This window comes from Macrotis lagotis, chromosome 6 (genome assembly GCF_037893015.1).
Source record: "Macrotis lagotis isolate mMagLag1 chromosome 6, bilby.v1.9.chrom.fasta, whole genome shotgun sequence".
NCBI lineage: Eukaryota > Metazoa > Chordata > Mammalia > Peramelemorphia > Peramelidae > Macrotis > Macrotis lagotis.
In genome coordinates, this window is record NC_133663.1 from 221,542,178 (window position 1) to 221,564,876 (window position 22,699).

General features: G+C 33.4%; 1 protein-coding gene across 4 annotated transcripts in view; it reads right to left on the reverse strand.

The window, feature by feature from the left end:
- Positions 1-22,699, reverse strand: part of PPEF1 (protein phosphatase with EF-hand domain 1) — a 216,405-nt gene that overhangs the window by 114,253 nt on the left and 79,453 nt on the right. For 3 of the 4 annotated variants that reach the window (XM_074192696.1, XM_074192697.1, XM_074192695.1), the window contains 2 exons: positions 22,490-22,617; positions 20,410-20,464 (listed from right to left, as the gene is read on the reverse strand). In XM_074192696.1, coding sequence (XP_074048797.1) covers positions 20,410-20,464; positions 22,490-22,617 — 183 coding nt within the window. Of the gene's footprint in view, positions 1-20,409; positions 20,465-22,489; positions 22,618-22,699 lie in introns of those variants that run through there. The other variant, XM_074192698.1, reaches the window with a different exon arrangement.

Sequence of the window (22,699 nt, forward strand, 5' to 3'; positions counted from 1 at the left end):
AGTTTGGCAAGGCAAATGGGGTTAAGTGGCTTGCCCAAGGCCACACAGCTAGGTAATTATTAAGTGTCTGAGACCGGATTTGAACCCAGGTACTCCTGACTCCAAGCCGGTGCTTTATCCATTATGCCACCTAGCCACCCAATAACTGATGGCATCTTAAAGAGAGAGAATCTGTTAGGCAGAAGTGAAGAGGGAGTGCTTTCCAGGAACAGGGGAAGGATCAAGCAAAGTCAGTGACATGGGAATCATAGTTCTCTGTGTGAAGAATAGGGATAAAGTGAGTTTGACTGGATTGCAGAATGTAGAAGAGAATAATATCATGTTGGTAAGATGGGCTGGGACCAAATTGTGAAGGGTTTTAAAAGTTAAAAAGAAGACCTTGCATTTTATCCTAGAAGAAATAGGAAGTCACTGTTATTAGTCAGTGGTATCCAATTCTTCATGACCCCATTTGGGGTTTTTCTTGGCAAATATATTAGAGTGTTTTTCCATTCCTTCTCCAACTCATCTTTACAGATGAAGAAACTGGGGCAAACAAAGTTAAGTGACTTGCCCAGAGTCACACATCTAGCAAATATCTGAGGCCAGATTTGAATTTAGATCTTCCAGACTCCTGGCCCTGTACTCTATACACTGCCATTAGGAAATCACCAGAGTTGACCAAATAAAGGAGTCTCTTGGATAGATCTAGATTTAAGGAAAATTATTTTGGCAGCAATATGTAGGATAAAGTAGGAGTCAGAGGCAAGGAAACCAATCAGAGGATTCATGAAATAATCTTGGGGGCAATTAGGTGCTGCAGTAGTTAGAGCACTGGTCCTGGAGTCAGGGAGACCTGAGTTCAAATCCAGCCTCAGACACTTGACACAGGTGTGTGACCCTAGGTAAAGTCACTTAACCCCAATTGCCTCAAAAAAGAAAAAGAAATAACTAAGAAAGACAAGCAGGAATGATGAGGGAATAAACCAAGATAAGAGCTGTATAACTTGAGAGGATAGGTTACATAATATTTTGTGGAGATAAAAATGGCAAATTTGGCAACTGATTGATATATGAGATGAAGAGAGGAAGGAATCACAGATAACCCTGGAAAGATGGTATTACTTTTGATAGAAATAGAAAAGTTTGAAGAAGGGAAGGTTTAGAGGAAAGAATGAGTTCAGTTTTAGGCATGTAGAATTTAAGATGATTCCGACTAGATATATAGATCCATAAGTCATATGTATAGCAATGATAATTAGATCCAAGGGTGCTGATGATGATAATGTAAGAAAGGAAGAGATGGAAAAGAGAGGGAATGGAGAGGAGAGTCAGAACTTTGGGAAATACTCATAATTAAGGTGGATAATATGGATAATGAGTCAGCAAAGGAGAAGCAAAAGAAACATCAGACAAGTAAGAGAATAACCAAGAAAGAATGTGTCACAAAACTCCAGAGAGGAGAAAATATTCAGAAGGAGGGAGAAGACAAGAATGTTAAATGTAACAGATGAAGAAAAAGAATGGCTAGCAATTATATAGCCCATATATAGCCCATTTGTTGGTCACTATGCTAAGTCCATTGCATTGATACCCACAATAACCCTAGAAGCTATGTAGATGGTAGTTGAAGAAATTGAGGCAATTAGAGGTTAAGCAACTTCCCCAGGATTGCATGACAAGTATCTGAGACTGGATTTGAACTCGTCTTCTTTATTCCAGGTCAAGTATCCTATTTATTGTTCCACTTAGCTGGTAGGGAAAGAACAAAGATTATAAAAGGATCATCAGATGTGGCAATTAAGAGATTATTGGACACTTTGGAAAGAGAAGTTTCAGTTTACCTGATAAGGTCAAAACCTAGATTGAAAAATGTTAAGAAGTGAGAGAGAGGAAGTAAAGGCAGAGATCATAGACTATTTTCCCCCCAGGAAATTTAGTTGAGAAAAGTAGGAGATGTAAAGGACGAAAGCTTGAGGAGATGGTAAGGTCTGTTGAAGACTTTTTAAGAATGAAAGAGAACCAGACATGTTTGAAAGCAGTAAGGAAGAAACCAGTTGATAGAATGGGATTAAAAATTTTAAGAGAGAAGGTAGGATGACTGAGGATAGTATCTGATTAATATGTTTGGGGGATAGGGTCAAGGGTTCATGTAGAGCAGTTGATTTTGGTTAAGAGAAAGATCACCTCTTTGTCAGAGACTGGGAGAACAACCAGTCAAAAGTCAAGGAGGAAAAAAACTCAATTATCGTGATGTCCCACTCAAATCTTCCTGTTGATCTCACACTAAATTTGGGGTCATTATCTTACATTTAATTAAATAAACATTTCTCAAAAGCTTTCTATAGGTAAGGCACTTTGCATATCAACAATTTATTCTCTTTTTTAATTACATGTAAAGACAGTTTTCAACATTCTTTTTTGAAGAATTATGAGTTTCACATTTTTCTCCCTTCTCCCATTCCCTCCTCTGTTCCCATGACAATTTGATATAGGTTATACCTTTATAGTCATGTTAAATGTATTTCCATATTAGTCATTGAATATCATCAATGTTTACAAAGCATTACTGAAATCATTACATTGATATTTTTTTTGTTTTTTATTCAGTATATAAAGAAAATACAACTGAAATATCTCCCTTTATTTCCTCCTAAATACACAAAAATTTTTGGTGTTGTAATAATTTTTTGTCTGCCTATACAAAATAATATAATGTATTTTCCACATAAACAAGTAAATACAAGGGTTGCCACTAAGTTTCTTCATTTCCCCTCATATGGAGAATGAGATTGAAGATTGGATATATTAGACAGGTGCTAGGATCTTTGCCCTTTCTCCCTTCCCTATAGCTAGCCTAGATGGGAAAAAGGAATGTTATCTATCTGAAGGTATGCGTTTCTAAGGAATGCTTGACTCTTAGTTTCAACTTTAGATTGAACTTCAGCAGAGATTCTGATAGTGTTAAGTAAAAAGAATAATCCTTCCTAGGTATATAATGAAACCCAAATGAGAAGAAATTAAGAAGTATTTTTTAGTTCTCAAACAAATTGGAAGTTTTCTCTTAAGAGGATAACATCCTAACTAAGAATACAAGGGAGGGAGGAAGACATCAGTGTATGAGAGGCTTCTAGTCCCTTACCAGTATTTTCAAATTGTGGTGCAACTTCACCTATCCTGTTGCCTTCCCAACTCTTAAGAGCTGGAAGGAAACCCAAATGGCTTTCAGTCAGAAACAAGAGTAACTTTTCAGAAGAAAGAACATAAATATAAGAATAATGGCAATAATGAAACTCAGAGGCAATAATAGCGGATACTAACTTTTCAGGTAGTTCACAAGCCTATAACGATAGGCATTTGGTGGCATTTGGATAGAGCATTAAGTCTGGAGTCAGGACAATCTAGTTCAAATTCAGTCTCAGATACTTATCAGATTGTTAGCCTAGGAAAATAACTTAATCATTGTTGTCCCAGTTTCCTTAATTGTAAAATGGAAGAAATAATAGTATCTACCTCCCAGGGTTATTGTGAGAATTAAATGAAACTGTATTTGTAAAGTACTTATCATAATGTCTGAAATATAGTAGATGCTATATAAATAAAATTCTTGTCATTATTATATTAGTTATTATGACACCTTCTGTGTGTCATAAACCTCTTTGGCAATCAACTATGTATCCCTTCTCAAAACATTGTTTTTAAATGTATAAAACAAAATACGTGGAATTATGAAAACCAACTATAATGCAATAGTTATCAAAATACTTTAAATTAAGTTCATACACCCCAAGTTAACAACTCCATGTTTGTGCAATGACTTCATTATTTCCTCATTAGAGGAAAATAGTGGGAGGTACAGATTAGAGACTTCTCTAGGACATGAAAGCAAGATGAAATCTCTGCTTGACCAAGAAAAAAGAACAAAAGAATCCCACTCTTAGCAGTTTCAGGGAGTGCAGGCACTGGGTGTTCAGGGTTATGTTAGGGTAAAGGTTTTACTCATGTTATTGTGATAGCCATGTAAAGTCTACATACATACATTTAACTTTTCTCCTCTTTCCACCTCTCTCTTCCTCTGAATTCTCTCTGTCGACATATTTGATCCTCCCCTTTGGTAGGATCAAAGGACCTAGGGACCACCCCAACCAAGTTGCTGGTAGGCAAAGGGAAAGCTATTAATAATTTACCTAGATTTTAGCAAAACATTTTACAAAGGGGCAGCTAAGTGGCACCGTGGATAGAGCACCCGCCCTAAAGTCAGGAGAACCTGAGTTCAAATATGAACTCAGACACTTAATAATTACCTAGCTGTGTGACCTTGGGCAAGTCACTTGACCCCATTGCCTTGCAAAAAAAACTAAACATTTCACGAATTATTTGTACTATCCCAGTTAATATATTACTATATATACAAATTTGTTTAAATGCAAAAGAGAGGATATGATAATTGGCTATATATAGAATTAATTATTTATCTGGGCCCAAAGAATAATAATTTATATTTTGATGCCCATTTGGAAAGATTTATTAGTGGAATACATCAAAATCATTTGCTTGGTCTTATACTATTTAGTATTTTTACCGAAGACTCAGATAAAGTTGGCTTTCAAAATCAGTGTTCAAACACATCTTACTTGGTAGCCTAGAACACTGGAAAAAATTTGCTAAGTTGAAATTTGATAGGGACAAATATGAAGTCTTATATTGGGTTTTTAAAATAAATCTCACTAGAATAAGATGGGGAATGAATTCTTTCGGAGATAATTTTCCAAAAGAGATTAGGAATTTTATTATATATTCTAAGCTCAGGAAGTGTTAACAGAATAGTAACCAAGAAACCCAATGAAATTTTAGACAATATTGAGAAGAGAAGTAGGAGTATGATAGCTCCTCTGGATTCTGCTCTCATCAGACACATTTGGAGTCATGAATTCCCAATCTAACTCCAATCTAGCTAATTACACCTTACTCATCTCAGCTACCCAACAAGTTTAAAAATTAGGTTACCTGGGGAAAAATTTCTTTGGACAAGTTTCTCTGATAAAAAAAATCTCATAAAATCTAAAATGATTTGACTCAAATATTTAAGACTAAAAGTGATTTCCCAATAGATAAATAGTCAAAAGATATAGATATAGATAGATAGATAGATAGATAGATAGATAGATAGATAGATAGATAGATAGATAGGCAGTTATCAAAGGAAGAGAGCTAAATTATGAACAAATGGGGGGGAAGTGGTCTAAATCAACAATAATTAGAGAAATGAAAATTAAAGCAGGATTGATGTTCTACATCAAACCTATCACAAAGGTAACAGAGAAAAAATGACAAATGCTTATGGAATTGTAGGAAAACACTGGTGCACCGCTGTTGGAGCTGTGAATTTGTCTAGGCATTCTGGAAGATGTTTAAAAGCATGAACTTCGGAAACTTACAAACTATGAATATTCTTTGACCCAGGTACATCAAATCTGGATAGCTTCCAAAGAAATCAAAAAACGAGGGAAAAGAACTCCTATGCAAAAGCACCTATAGCAATTCTTTTCCATGGTAGTCAAGAATTGAAAATTGAGCAAGATATCATCTTAGTGGGAAATAGATAAACAAATTATGATATATGAAAATAAAGGGATATTACTGTGCAATAAGTATAAGAGAGAGCAGAATTACATAATAAGATAATGGGTTTTTTTTAAAATTAAAGGTAAAAGTCTTTTGTCTTTGTTCAAACATCATGATTCTTTCTCTGGATACAGATAGTATTCTCCATCACAGATACCCCAAAATTGTCCCTGATTGTTGCATTGATGGAATGAGCAAGTCCATTAAGGTTGATCATCACCCCCAGGTTGTTGTTAGGGTGAACAATGTTTTCTGGTTATGCTCATGTCACTCAGCATCAGTTCATACAAATCCTTCCAGGCTTTCCTGAATTCCCATCACTCCTGCTTTCTAGTAGAACAATGTGTTCCATGACATACATATACCACAGTTTGTTAAGCCATTCCCCAAGGGCATTTACCCCAACTTCCAATTTGTTTCCACCACAAACAGGGTTGCTCTGAATATTTTTGTACAAGTGATGTTTTTACCCTTTTTCATCATCTCTTCAGGGTATAGACCCAGTAGTAGTAGTATTGCTGGATCAAAGAGTATGCACATTTTTTTTTGCCATTTGGGCATAGTTCCAAATTGCTCTCCAAAACACTTGGATATATTAGTGTCCCAGTTTCCCACATCCCTACCAACATTGATCATTGTCCTTTCTAGTCATATTGGTAAGTCTGAGAGGTATGAGGTGGTACCTCAGAGATCCTTTTATTTTCATTTTTCTAATAAGTAATTATTTAGAGTAATTTTTCATATGATTTTGTATAACTTTGATTTCATCTTCTGTAAATTACCTTTATATATCCTTTGACCATTTGTCAATTGGGGAATGGCTTTATTTTTGAAAATTTGACTCAATTCTCTGCATATTTTAGAAATGAGTCCTTTCTCAGAAATACTAGTTGTAAAAATAGTTTCCCAATTTACTACATTTCTTTTGATCTTGATTACAGTGGTTTTATCTGTATAAAAGCTTTTTCATTTAATGCAAACAAAATTATCCAGTTTGTTTTTAATAATGTTCTCCAGAACATTCTGCTTTATCTTGCTATTCATATATAGAAATGTTGAGGATTTATGAGGGTTCATTTTATATCCTGTGACTTTGTTAAAGTTGCTAACTATTTCTAGTAGCTTTTACATGATTTGGGGGGATTCTCTAGGTATACCCATCATGTCATCTGCAAAGAGTGAAAGTTTTTGTCTCTTTTTACCCTTTTCTAATTCCTTCATTTTCTTTTTCTTCTCTTGTTACTGAGGATAATGTTTTTAATATGATATTGAATAGTAGTGGTAATAATAGGCATTCTTGTTTCACCCCTGATCTTATTGGGAATGCCTCTAGACTATCCCCATTGCATATAATTCTTGTTTGATGGTTTCAGATAAATGCTGCTTATTATTCTAGGAACAATCCATTTATTTCCATGTTCTCTAGTGTTTTTAGTAAGAATGGGTGCTGTATTTTGTCAAAAGCTTTTTCAGCATCTATTGATATAACCATATGATTTCTGAGAGGTTTATTATTGATATAATTAATTATACTAACTGTTTTCCTAATATTGAACCAACCCTACATCCCTGGAATAAATCCTACTTGGTCATAGTGCATGATATTAGTGATAACTTGTAATCATTTTGGTAAGATTTCATTTAAGATTTTTGCATCTATATTCATTAGGGAGATAGGCCTATATATTCTTTCTCTGTTTTAACTCTTCCTGGTTTAGTTATCAGCACCATATTGGTATCATAGAAAGAGTTAGGCAGAGTTCCATCTTCACCTATTTTTCCAAAGATTTTATATAGAATTGAAACCAATTGTTCCTTAAATGTTTGATAGAATTCACTTGTGAATCCTATTGGCCCTGGGGATTTTTTCTTAGGGAGTTCAATAATGGCTTATTGAATTTCTTTTTCTGAGATAGGGTTTTTTAAGTATTTAATTTCCTCTTCACATAACCTGGGCAACTTATATTTTTGTAAATATTCGTCCATTTCACTTAGATTGTCAAATTTATTGGAATAGAGTTGGGCAAAATAATTACGAATTACTACTTTAATTTCCTCCTCATTGGTGGTGAGTTCACCTTTTTCATTTATGATACTAGCAATTTGGTTTTCTTCTTTCTTTTTTTAAATTAAATTGACCAGAGGTTTTTCAATTTTATTGTTTTTTTCATAAAAGCAACTCTTGTTTTTATTTATTAGTTCAATAGATTTCCATGCTTTTGATTTTATTAATTTCACCTTTAATTTTTAGAATTTCTAATTTGGTATTTAATTGGGGGTTTCAATTTGTTCTTTCTCTAATTTTTTAGTTGCATATTTAGTTCATTGATTTCTTCTTTCTCTAATTTATTCATGTAAACAATTAAAGATATAATATATCCTCTGACAGATGCCTTGAGTGAATCCCATAGGTTTGGGTATGTTGTTTCATTATTGTCATTATCTAGGATGAAATAATTAATTCTTTCTATAATTTGTTGTTTGATCCACTCATTTTTTTAAATGAGGTTATTTAGTTTCCAATTAGTTTTAGGTCTTTATATCCGTGGTCCAGTATTGCATATGATTTTTATTGCATTATGATCTGAGAAAGATATATTCACTATTTCTGCTTTTCTGCAATTGATCATTAGGTTTTAATGCCTAGTACATGGTCAATTTTTGTGTAAGTGTCATGTACCACAGAAAAGAAAATATATTGCTTTCTATTCCTATTCAGTTTCCTCCATAGGTCTATAATATCTAGGTTTTATAACAATCTATTTAGCTCCTTAACTTCCTTCTTGTTTATTTTATGGTTAGATTTATCTAAATCTGAAAGTGGGAGGTGGAGGGAGGTATAGGTCTCCCACTAGTAATCTTCCTATAGGTCTCTCAACTTCTCCTGTAAGAATCTGGATGCTATACCATTGGATGCATACATATTTAGTATTGAAATTATTGTCTATGGTACCTTTTAGGAGGATATAGTTTCCTTCCTTATCTCTTTTAATTATATCTCTTTTTACAACTGCTTTGTCTGAGATAAGGATTGCTACCCCTGCTTTTTTCCCTTCAGCTCACACAAAATATATTTTGCTCCACCATTTTACCTTTTTTCTATATGTATCTCTCTGCTTCAAATGATGTTCTTGTAAGCAGCATGTTTTAGGATTCTGGTTTTTAATCCACTCTGCTATTCACTTACATTTTAAGAGAGAGATCATCCCATTCACGTTCAAAGTTATAATTACTAATTCTTTATTGCCCTCCATGCTATATTCCTTATGTTTATGTTTTTCCCCTTTTTTCCATTTATCCATATTCCCTAGTATTTTCATTCTCAACATCACCACCTTCAGTGTGTTTGCCCTCCTATATCCAATCCCCCCTCCCCTTTCTTCCCCCTTTCCCTTTGCCCCTTCTTCTTCCCTTCCCTTCCTCATGTTAGTTCCCTTTTTCTCCCCCCCCTCCCATTTTCCCCTTTTACTACTTGAAATGTAAGATAAGTTTCTTAGCTTAAGTGAGTGTTTGTGTAAGTTAACTTTAAGTCAAGTCTGATGAGAAGATTCAGGTGGTTCTCAATTCCTCCCTTCTTCCTCTCTATTACAATAGGTCTTTTTGTATCTCTTAATGTAATTATATTTACCCCATTCAATCTCCTCCATCTTCCCATCTCCTTACTGTTCCCCCTTTTTAGGAGGTATTGTTTTTAAGTTGTTCTATGTGAGTCACAGAAAAGTTGTGTCTATCACTTCTGGCTAAGTATATTCTCTCTAATAGAGTTACAGTTCTCAAGAGTTATAAGAATCTTTCTCCTATAAGGGGATATAGTCAGTCTCATTGTATTGGATAGTGGGTGGGGGGTTTCCTTTACCCCCCCTTTCTTTTACCTTTTCATGTGTCTCTTGAGCTTCCTGTTTGATGTCCAAATTTTCTATTAAGCTCTGGTGTTTCCATCAGGAAATGTTGGAAGTCTCCTATTTCACTAAATTTCTATCTTTTCCCCTGGAAGAGAAGGCTAAGCTTTGCTGGGTAGCGGATTCTTGGCTGTATTCCAAGCTCCCTTGCTCTTCAGAATATATCATTCCAGACCCTTCCATCCCTTAATGTTGATGCAGCCAGGTCCTGTGTAATCCTTACTGTGGCTCCTTGGTATCTAAATTGTTTCTTTCTGGCTGCTTGCTGGATTTCTCTTTTATCTGACAGTTCTGGAATTTGGCCACAACATTCCTTGGTGTTTTCATTTTAGGATCTCTTTCAGGAGGGGATCAATGTATTCTTTCAATAATGATTTTGCCCTTTGGTTCCATGATATCAGGGAAGTTTTCCATCACTAAATTCTATAATATTAAGTCCAGGCTTTTTTTTTTCTCTTCAATTTTTCTGGAAGACCTATAATCCTCAAGTTGTCCCTTCTCTATCAGTTCTCAAGATCAGTGGTTTTCCTGAAGAGGTATTTTACATTTCCTTCTATTTTTTCAATTTTGGGGGTTTTGCTGCCTCATAAAGTCATTAGTTTCCACAGACTCCTATTCTGATTTATCAATTCTATTTTTGAAAGAGTTTTCCATTTGACCAATTGAGGTTTTGAGAGAATTATTTTCTTTTTGTATTTGTTCAATTGTATTTTCCAAGGATTTGTTTTCTTGTTACAAGGTGTTAATTGTCTCTCCCAAATTTTCCAATTGATTTTTTTGCAAGGCAAATGGGGTTAAGTGGCTTGCCCAAGGCCACACAGCTAGGTAATTATTAAGTGTCTGAGGCTGGATTTGAATTCAGGTACTACTGACTCCAGGGCCAGTGCTCCACTGCAACACCTAGCCGCCCCTCAGATTGATTTTAAACTCCTTCCTGATTTCTTCAAGGAAGTCTTTCTGTGCCGGAGACCAGTTCTTATATATATAAATATAAATATAAAATTTTTCTATGGAACTTCCTTTTCACTGACATTTCTTCATTTTCCTAAGACCTTGTGCTTTTATTTATTTTTATTTTTGACGAATGGTAGGTTTTGCCTTGGGGGCAAGGTAATTGCTCTCCCTATTCACAGCTGGGGGAGGTCTGCTGCTCACACCTACACCTGGGGCAGAAGTAAGCTGTAATTGTGTTTGTTCCAGAAAGAGGCTTCAGCTGAAAAGAAGGTATGGTACAGCTCTCCCACACTGGAACTCTCCCTCCAGCTCTGCCAGCAAGCTCCTGACCATCAGTGCCATAACCAATGCCTCTTCTCCCTAGTTGGCCCACGTCCCCTTGGTCCATCAAGTTTGCCCCACTTTTAAGTTTTCAGGCTCTGGTCAGCTCCACTTATCAGGCTAGTCAAGCTCTCAGACTCTAACCCACCCTATCGCCTATCAAGCTGGTCACACTTTCAAGGTCTCAGGATCTTGCTCACCCCAAAGATCAGGCTAGTTGAGTTCTCAGGCTCTGACCCTGTCCTGTGCTCCTGGCAGAATTTGTCCTCTGCACCTGGCTCACCCTCGATCCAGGAGGACAAACCTTGAGGTAGATCTTCTCCTAGTTTCTCTTTCTGGGTTTTGTAGATCAGATTTCTGTTAAGAGATTTGTGTTATATTATATTTGAGGGAAGATCAGGAGACTTTAGCACTGTGCCTGTCTCTCCACCATCTTGATCAGAAGTCCTGGGGATTTGTTTTTGATGAATTCTATAACTAGAGAGAGCAATTTGTTTTGTTTTGTTTTTTATTTCCTCATTAGAGGAAAAATAGTGGGAGGGACAGATTAATTTTTTAAAATCCTGATTATTAAGAGAAAAAAGAAAACAGAAGCCTTCCTAATGCCCCCACTTGTTAAGGATACACCATTACCACCCCCTGTTCTTTTGTATTTATGTCATGTGCATTATGTCTTGAATTGGCATAGTATAGTGACTAGAGAATGGACTTCAAAGTTAAAACCATATAGTTGTTCTCTGAGACATATTGGTGGTATGATTCTGGACAAGTCACTTTACTTTTCAATGACCCAAATATGTCAAACAAGATAAGTTTGTAAAACATTTGTCAGCCATCATTGGTAGGAAAAAATTTCTATTGGGAATCAAAGAAATCTCAGGTCTCAACTAAAGAGACTGTGTGTGTGTGTGTGTGTGTGTGTGTGTGTGTGTGTGTTTAATTTCTATGTGTGCATGTTGTTTTGCTTTTTTCCCCAATAGCATCAAGGTTCTTGAGGGGAGCAATAATTTCATTTTTGATTTTATATCCCCACAGTCTGGCACAATGCCAGTCACAAAGTAGTGCTTAAAATACTGGTTGAATTGAATTGTTTAGTCTAAAAAAGAGAATATTTAAGGGGGGGATATGAGAAATGTCTTCAAGTATTTGAACGACAAGTAAAAGGTATTCAATTTCTTCCATTAGTACCAAAGGAAAGAGTAGAAGCAATGAATGACAGTTGCAAAGAGGCAAATTTAGGCAAGGGAAATTTTCTTAAAATTAAAGTTATCTGCAAGGATAATAGGCTTCAGAGATATGTAAGTCCTTCCTTCATCCCCTTCTCTATTGGAAGTCTTATAAGAAAGGCTGAATTTATCCATTTGTTAGATAGTTGTAAAAGAGATTGTTATTCAGGTACAAGGTGAAATAAAATCATGTCCTTTGTAAGATTATGTGATAAGATATTTGAGTCTGAGCTTCTTATCTGTAAAGTGAGAATAATAGCTACAACACCTACTTTGCAGGTGAAGAATAATGATACTATGAAGTGTATTGATTTGCTTTTCTTAAGCATGTTTATTTAAATCAATGAATTATTCAACAAGTATCAAATAAGAGTTAGGCATTATACAAGACACTAGGAATGTCAATTTTAAAAAATAATCCCTACTCACAAAGCGGTTACATTCTAATGAGGGAGATATTATATTATATAAGTATATAAATTATATATTTATATATTATATCAGTATAATAGAATATTTAATAATATTTTAATATAAATATATGTAGAATTAATGTGATGAGAATAAATATAAATATAAGTCAACACATACAAGATAGTTTGAAAGAGGGAGAATGAGCTTTGGGGGCTGTGGCTTGAATGGTAGTAAAAAGGGAGGACATTCCAGACTTTTAGGGTGGCCAGTGCAAAAGCATGGAGGTAGAACAGAGAGAACAATTTGGCTTCATCAGAGAGGGTAGGAATGAGATTAATGTCTAAAGAATCTAAAAAGATAGATTGGATCAAGGTTCTGAAGGGCTTTTAAAAAGCCAAACAAAAGAATTTATTTATATTTTATCATAGAAGCAATAGAGGCAGTGGACTTGAGTAGAAAAGTTCACTTAAGGAGAATCACTTTGGCAGCTGGACTGGCATAGGGAAATAATGAGACAAGAAAATAAATATGAAAGCTATTGCAAAAATCAAGGTGAGAATTGAAGACTTGGACTATAACAGTAGCTGTGAGAATGGAGAGAAAGGAAAAGATGTAATGAAGGTAGAAATAGAAGGATTTGGCAACTGATTATCCCCAGTTTAACAGTTTCCCATCTGATTTTAGCTGCTTTGGATTTGTGAAGAAAATGTTTTAATTTTACATAATCCAAATTTTCCCTTTTATCTTCTCTGATTCTCTTTTTTTTATTTTATTTATTTTTCCAATTATATTATAGAGATAGCTTTCAAGGTTTATCCTTCTTCAAGCTTTTGAGTTCCATGTTTTTCTACCATTTTTCCTTCCTCCTCCCCAAATCATGGTAGTGAACAATCTAATAAGGTTGTACATGTATAATCATGTTTAGTATATTTCCATATAAGTCATGTTATGAAAAAAAGAATTAAAATTAATGGGAAATAAACCATGAGAAAGAAAGAAAAAACATAAAAGAAGTTTTAAAAAGTAAACAAATATCCTTTTCTCTGCATTCAGACTTCATAGATTATTCTCTGGATATGAATGTCATTTTCCATAATAGGTCTCTTAGGACTGAACTGCTGAGAGGAGCTATATCCATCATAGTTGATCATCTCATAACATTGCTGTTAATGTATATAATGTACTCCTGGTTCTGCTTCTGCACTCAGCATCCAATTCTAGTACTTACTTGGGTATGAACTCTTCTATTATCCATAGATCTTAAAGGTAGTTCCTTCCTCCTCTAATTTGTTATGATATAACATCTGATATATCCTAAATTATACATTTGAAGTTTATCTTGGTCTATGATATGAAATGTTAGTCTAATCCTAATTTCTTTAAAAATATTGCCAAGTTTTCCCAGAAGATTATTGTGTTTTCAAAGAGTCTTTATTCCCTACTTGGGGGATTGGAGGGTAGGAAGACCTTGGGTATGTCTAACACTTAGCTACTATGTTTGCTTCAGTATGTTGTATACCAACTTGTTCCATTGATCAACTTCTTTATTTTTTAATGACTATTAAGTAATTTTGATTATTGCTGCTATATAACATAGTTTGACCTTTAGAATGACTGGGTCCATTTCTTTCCTCCTTTATTCATTATTTTCCTTTGTATTCTTGGCCTTTCTTTTCCTCCTGGTGAATTTTGCTATTATTTTCCTAAGTCTATAAACTAATCCTTTGGTAGTTTAATTGTAAGGGTACTAATTAGGTAAAATAACTTAAGTAATATGGTAAGATTTATTATATTGGTTCAACCTATTCATGAACAATTAATAGTTAATTATTGAGGTATGTCTTTATTTTCATGAAATGTTTTGCATTTATATTTTTAAGTTCTTGTGGATATCTTGGGAGGTTGATTTTCAAGTGGGTTTTTTGCATTCTGTAGTTATTTTAAATAGAACTTCTCTTTCTATTTCTTCCTCTTGGATTTTGTTGGTAATGAAATTGTGTGGATTTATTTTATATTCTGCAACTTTGATGACATTATTTCAGTTAAATTATTAGTTAATTCTCTATAATCTAGATTCCAGAGTTTTTTAAGCATATCTAAACATCATATAATCTACACAAAGAGATAATTTTGTTTCTTCTTTGTTTATTCCTTCGATTTCTTTCTTACTGTTAGGAGTTAACGTTTCTAGAACTCTATCAAATAGTAATGGTGACAATGAGCATCTTTTCTTTATTCCCAGCTTATTTCCTTTATATATAATGCTGACCATGGATTTTAGACAAATGCTACTTATTATTTTAAGGAAAGGTTCATTAATTCCTATTTTTCTAGTGTTGTAGCATAAATGGGTTATGTATTTTATCAAAACTTTTTTCTATATATGATATAACCATATAATTTTGTGGTTATTATTGATATAATTATTCATCAATTAAAAACTTCATTTTTACTAAATATTTATCCAACTCTATGGTGTGAATTTTATGTGGTCATAAGGGGTAATCGTTGTGATATATTGTTATAGCCACTTTGCTAATATTTTATTTAAATATTAGCATCAGTGTTCATTTGGGATATTGCTTTTTTCCTCTGTTTTGATGCTCTCTGGTCAGGTCTGAAAACCATATTTGCTAGACTTCTGATCCCATAAATAACAAGAATAACAATTGAGATAAAAGATCATCAGATTTACCAAACAAGAGATTGTTGAGATTGTTGAAGAGAGTGTGTTCAGTTAAGTGATGAGATTCAAGCTAGATTAAAAGAGGTTAAGGGTTGTAAAAAGAAAGTCAGAATAGACAAATTTTTCTAGGAATTTGACCTTGGCAGAGAAATCCATAGCTTAAAAAGCATATGGGGATGGTAGGAGCAAATGAAGGATGTTTTAAGGATAGGAAGACCTGGGCATATTTATAAGCAGCAGGGAAGGAGCTAGGGAGAGACTGAATATTTGAAAGGAAGAGAGAAAGAGAGAGAAGGGGAGAGATAATTGTTAGAGCAATCTGCAGAAAACAAGAGAAGATAGGATTAAGGATATTATTGTGGGGGTAAACTTGATGAAAAGTTGTTACATCAGAGACTAGAGATTAAAGCAGAGAATAGATTTTGCTAGATTTTGCGATATAGAAAGGGGAGAATAGGGAGCTCTAATAAAGTGGGCTCTAGTTTCACAGTGAAGTCGGAGATAAATTCCTAAAAGGTTGAGGAAAGTGAATGGTATGTGGGAGTCCTAAGAAGAACTAAAGCTTCAGAATAGTAACTATGGAGACAGTGTAATCAATTAGAGAAGAAAAAAAAAGTTTCCTTGTAGAGGATAGTGTAATGTTTAATTGGTTAAATATAGGATCAAGACTGAGAAGATATGAAAGTGAAGCCAGAGCAACTAGGAAAGTGTTACAGATGGAGAGTCTAGATGTTACAGTGAGGATGGAGTAGGAGAGATGATAGAAAATGATAGGAGGCAATGATTGGATAAAGAAAAATCAGAATTCTTGATATGGAAGTAAAGTACTGTGGGTGATGGATTAATTAAGAATGTGACATCCTTCTAGATGCTAAGGGAGATTGGAGAAGTAGATAATGAGAGTTGAGATATTTGAAGAAGTGGATGGCTAGGGTACCTGAGGAAAAATTATCTTATATATTGAATTCCCTTAGCATAAGGCAGGATTTGGGATGGAGATGAAAACTGAGAGCCCGGTACTAAATTACTTGACAGAAGGATAAGTATCTGATAATTGTTACCAGGATCTAGAGTGAGCAGAACTTGGCATCTAAGCACAAGATGGAAGAAAAACTGCTATATTATCTCGGTTCCAATATTTTTCAGGAGTAATGATGTTTTTTCAGTCCAGAGCTATTCATCCTCCCTTTTTTAATCTTTCTTGTAACTAATGATACACATTTAAGAAATGCTTAGCTGAGATGAGAAGTGTAAACTTTGAACTTTGGACAATGTTTTTCCAATACAATAGTAATTCATCTATAAAAACATAAAATCTGATATATTATCTTCAAACAAGATTATGACAGCTAATCTAATCCACTTAGTCCCATAATTCTCAGTAATAAACAGGAAACAATTTTGAGAGGAAAATAAATATTTTAATTAAGCCAATGTTGCTAATCAAGCATGCTTTACATACAAAGCTAATAAGGAAAAAAATTCAATATCTCCTAAATACCCTCCCTTCTCTAGATTTTCACAAAAGTTCATTATGCAGCTACAGTGGTATAAATGAAGGTGAATTGAAAGAATAGTACAGATAAAATACAATGACAATATTGGCTCTACATGACTAATGCTTCTTTGTTTTTTTATTGGAAGGTTGTCAATTATGGTGCCTATACTGGATGATTTTGCTTTAATATCATTTTATTGTTTTTATTAAAAATGTAAAATAGTAGAATAATGTTATTGTTTAGTGATTAATACATAAAAATAAAACACATCAAAGAAAGATTTAGTTTTTAAAAGATAATAGAAAACATTGATGAACACAAAGTCCAACTTCATTATAGAAGTTAACTCCAAGGGGAAAATCATGTAAGCATCAATGGGAAAGCATATAAATGATCCTAAATTTAGCCAGAATCTTTATGTAGAGAACATGGTCTTTAGTCCTTATTTCAATTCTGAAAAATGGAAGTATGAGAAAGAAAAAATCTTAATTATTAGGTAACTAATCCATAAGAAAGTCAGTTGCCATAAGAAACCATAAGAAGTCAGATATTGTCTAAATTCTGAGATCTGATCGATCTGAAAAGGTCATTGGTAGTTTTAAGTAGAGTTTGGGTAATTAAAAATTTATCAGTTTCATTTTATATATATATATATATATATATATATATATATATATATATATATATATATATACACACATACCTAATAGTGGGAATTAAAAGATTTGAATTATCATTATCAGGTGAATAGGCCACAAGAAATTAATGGGCAATTGATAGAGAAAATATAGATACATTTCAGATTTCATTTTAGAAGTTACTTTATTGAAGATCAGGAAAAGAAAATGATTGTCTAATCTACAACAATCAGAATGAGAAAAGCTTGTTTTTTCCTTCTCTCTCCATAAAATTTGGTCTCAGGAAGTATTCACTATTAAAAAAACATCTTCCATAGATCATTAACCACTTTATCTAGTCAAGAAAGTTGCAGAGAGGTTTCAAATCATTATCATTAAAGCATTACTCTTCCCATCAATCTTGGTAGGGCTTTTATCTATCTTATAAGGATGTCATAAATTACATTCTGAATGGAGTAAATAATGGGAAGTCAGATAAAAAGTAATGTGCTTTTATGCCTGGAAACTGCCTTCTAGAAAATGCATTTAGATTCTCATTTGTTTATAGTTACACATTCTTAGAGAATAATGAAGATAGGATGGTGCAGTGCATATAGTGATGGCCTTCAAATTTATTTAAAATTCTATTTCCATATGATGAGTTTTCCAACATTTATATTTTGTATTGACCATGGCAAGTTACCTGACCTCTTTTAATCTCAACTCCCTGAATAAAGTTGAAATGAAATCATACATAATTTTTTTACAGCCTGAAGTATTTTGCCTAAATTTTTCCTGATTTGTAGAGAAAATGATGATAATAACCCTGCATGACTTGGGGAGAGTTGTTACAAGAGCTTCAGAGAGGAGAATCATTCATTCCTTTCTTGAAATATCCATAATATAGTGCAAAGAGCAATAAATTTATAGCCAGAAAAATTTGGATCTGTATTCTGGCTCTGACATTCACTAGCTGTGTGGAGAGGAATATTAAAAAATTGTACAATCCTAGACTAGTCATTTAATCTCTATGCTTGAATCCTCTCATTTATGAAACAGAATTGATAATGCTTAACATTAGTTATTTCACAGGACTATTGTTGGAGAACTATTTTGTTAGATTAAATTTCCTTTTTAAAAAAAAAGAAAGATTTTGAGAATTGATGAGCATGTAGAGGATAAATAAGAATAAATAATATCTCTCCTCTCCATATTTCTTGCACCAACACCACACCTCAAGTTGCCATACATGGTCTTATCACCATTCTCTTCAAAAAATAGAAGAATATTATGAAAAATGTTCCAGGCTAGAAACCTGAAAACATGTAAAATATCAGCTAGATGACTTAGTGGAAAGAGCAATGGATCTGTAGTCAGGAAAACTTGCATTCATATCCAACCTCAGACACTCTGTAGATGTACGACCCTGGATATGTCACTTAATCTCTTTCTTTTTCACTTTCCTCAGCTATAAAATGAGGATAATTACTCAAGGTTATTGTACAAATCAAATAATGTAGTATTTCTAGGAGCTATAATCATCATTGTTATTATTAAAGAGAGACAATATTAACATCTATCTCACAGGGTTGTTATGGTAATCAAATGAGATCATGCAAACCTGTAAACCTTAATATACTATGCAAATGTTAGCTATTTTTATTATTAATAATCCCCATCTATGGCTTGCCATTACCTTAGAGTTAAAAAGGCACCTATAGAAAAAAGAGAGAAACATGAAACCACCGTGTTTAATAAGATTCACCTAAAATAAATTATTTCTCCACATCCTGATACATGCACCATTTCAAGATACTGGGATTCTGGATTCTAACTGTTTGTTGGCCAGCTATTAGGGGCCTGACCTTTTTTGATGCTGCCTTCTTTACCATCAATGCCATTAACAGTTCGTCTTCAAAAAAGTCAAATCATCAACTATGATGGATTGTAGTTCCTTTATCCTGAGATACCTATTATGGAAAATGCCATCTACATTCAGCAAACAACAACTACTATGGAGTCTGAATACAGAACAAAGCATACTTTGTTCACTTTTTTAAATTTCTTTTATGTTTTTTATTTCTCATGGTTTATTTTCCTTTAATTTTAATTCCACTTTCACAAATGACTAATATGAAAATATGTTAAACATGATTGTGTATGAATAAATTTTACCAGATTTTGTTTGCTGCCATGAGGAGGAGGGAGGGAAGAGAGAGTGGTAGAAAATGCAGAACTCATAAATTTGCAAATGTATGAATGTTGAAAACTACCTTTGCATGTAACTGGAAAAAATAAAATAATAAAGAAAAAAAGTCAAATCATAACATTATTGTCTGTAGGAGGTAAAGTTGTAAAGGAAAGGCAGTGTGATAAACTAGAAAGAGTTGGTAAGCTTAGTCAGGAGAAATTTGGGTTTGTTGTTTGGCTCTGATATTCACTAGCTGTGTGGGCTGGATGTTAAAAAGATATGCAACCCCTCACCAATTATTTAAGCTCTATGTTTGAATCCTCTCATTTATAAAACAGGAATAATGATGCTTCCTTAATTACTTCACAGGACTATTTTGGGAAAACTATTTTGTAAATATTAAATTGTTGTGTAAAAGGTTAACTACTATTATTATTATAACATCTTGATAATCTTGAAAAGTTCAATAATTCAATATTTGCTCTATAACACAATGAGACTGATATTTTTCATTGAACACATTCTTTGTTATATAAGCACAACTTGTTTCATTTCTTTACTTTTTTAGCATTTCTATATATGTAGAATTTTTTAAATCATAGGTATTCCTAATGAATTCATAATAATAACTTGGTTTTCCTCTGATTTCCTACATAGTTAGGTGATATGGTAGAAAGAGAGCTGAATCTAGAGTCAGAAGATTTGAGTTCAAATCCCACCATAGACATATGAATGCTAGTAGTAGTAGTAGTAGTAGTAGTAGTAGTAGTAGTAGTAGTAGTAGTGGGGGGATGTGGTGGTGGTGTTGATAGTAGTAGTAAGAATAGCAGTAGTAATAGTAGCAGTAGTAGAAGTAGTATAGTTATCTAAAGGTACAAAATATTTGTAACTCTTTATTGTAGTCTCCTGGATATTCTTTCCAGTCTTTTATTTTGTCTCACCAAACAATTTATCTTTCAAAGTCATTTCTTAAATTTATTTTGAACTTCTCTTCCTACCTGAATTCTTGCCATGCCCATAATGTTCCAGCATGAAGGAGAAAAAGCTGGCTAACTGGAAAAAAAAGAAAAAAAGGAAAAATGTCATGGTACAAAATACGAAGACCCTTCGTCAATTAGGTCTTTCAATTTATTTTTTCTTTGAGGGCAAAAGGAGGTATAGAAGGGGAAGTCTTTAAAAGCACATTCTAAATCAGCTTCAATTTAAAAGTTTGCAATTTTAAAAAATTATAGTATGATAAGTATTACTAGGGAAAATGCAAAGTTCAGAAAGAACAAAGTTCTGTCCTCAGAACAATATCAGAACCACCAAATACTTCTCTCCATGCCATTACATATACCATTTTAAAAAGATACTATAATCTTATGGCAACATGGAAGGATTTTATTGTAGTCTCGTCTGTTTCAGTCAAAACTGACTCTTTGGGGGATTTTCTTGGAAAAGATCCTGGAGTGATTTGACTTTTCCTTCACTTCATTTTATAGATGAGGAAATTAAAACTGAATTAAGTGATTTGTTCAGAGTCGCACAACTAGAAAGTGTCTAAAAGAATACCTGTTCACTAAGAAGCTCAGTAAGTGAGAAAGGTTTTCCCAAAAGTAGGTGCCTTATCATAGCAATGTGTCCTTATGAATTGTTTATGATAATAATTAATATATTATTAAATATAGATAGTAATAAACAGAAACCAACATTAAAAATATATTATTATTAAAGATAAAAGTCCAACTTCTCTAAATAAATAAATATTCATCAGGTGTCATGTAGAAATATTGAGCTATATAAGTTTCAACTATTATTATTAAAATATTAGAAAATGGAGTCTTACTAGATCGTAAAGAGCCTTGAAAGCTAAACTCTCTTCCATGGGCAGTATGGATTCAGGTAAAGGGCTTTGAGCACCTTCAGGCACATATTTGTACCTAAATAAGATTAACCTTGCAGAGGAGAGTAGAGATGAAAAAACAAACTTGGAGGCTATTATAATAAGGATAGATTATTATATTTTAATATTCTGGCAGATGATAATGAGACTGTATTAAATTGATGATGAGGAATGGAAAGAAGACTGAAGTGGAGACTGTGCAAAAAGTAATAAATATGAAAGGGACATGACAGCCATATTAAGAGGGCTTTAAATTTGGTATTTGAGTCTAAAAATAATAGGGAACCACTAAATTTCTAGTAGGATAGCAACATGATCAGATTTATGCTAAGAAATTTTAATTTGGCACCTCCATGATGTGGAGGGACTGGACAGAGGAGAGACTAGAAGTGGAGAAACTATTAATATAATGTAATATTTCATGCAAAAAGTAATGAGTCAAAATTAAAATGGTAACTGTGTGAAAAGGATAGATGTGAAAGATATGGAGTTAGTATCAGCAAAACTCACTAACTGATTAGATATGGGAGGAAGGGTGAACAAGATAGAGTCAAGTATGATAGTTCTAAATAAATCAGTAATTAAATAAGGATTGATTAAGTTTATATTATTAGTAAAAAAACAAAAGCATTATTTCTACTTTTCTATAGGGTAACTCCCCCCAAATCCTAAGTATGAGAAAGCCAATCTTGAAAAAAGATTTTGATTCCTGACTATCTTTGTACAACAAAGAACTCACAATACGAACACTGGAGATCTAGGACCAAAATTGCAACATTAGCTAGTTTTCTCATTTTAAAAAAAATCTATTTAACTCTATTATTCTATGATTCTGTGAACTCCTTGATTGATTCTGAGAGAGTCACAGGAGAATATGATTTTAATGTCAACCATTAGAGTCATGCAACAAAAGCTGAGGTTCAGCCTGGATATATATTATTTAACCATCTGCCAAAAGCATTAAAGGTAGTTCTTTGTCAGTTCACCTCAATTTAAAATGAAATTGTTTTTCTGACCTATATTTAATTTTACAATGTGTTCTTCAATAGTACCTAGCACATAGGTATATAGAAGATTAATAAATATGTTTTGTTGACTAATTCATTTTTTAGAAGATAGATGATGAGGAAACATTTGAAAGGAAGAAGATAAAAGAACCAGTTTAAAAAAAAAAACTAGATAAATGTACAGACCTGCAATTGATCTTGTTCATCTGCATACTCAATGGACTCAAAGATGTTCATGGCTTGGAGCCTCCTTAATTCTAACCGAGCCTTGTAACAACGGTACCATTTCTGAATGAGCACAGCTGCTTTCATTGCTACCAATCAACAAAAACAACAAAGACCCAGAAAGAGAGTTAGTACATCATGACAATAGAAACAGATGCTTTAGGAAAAATA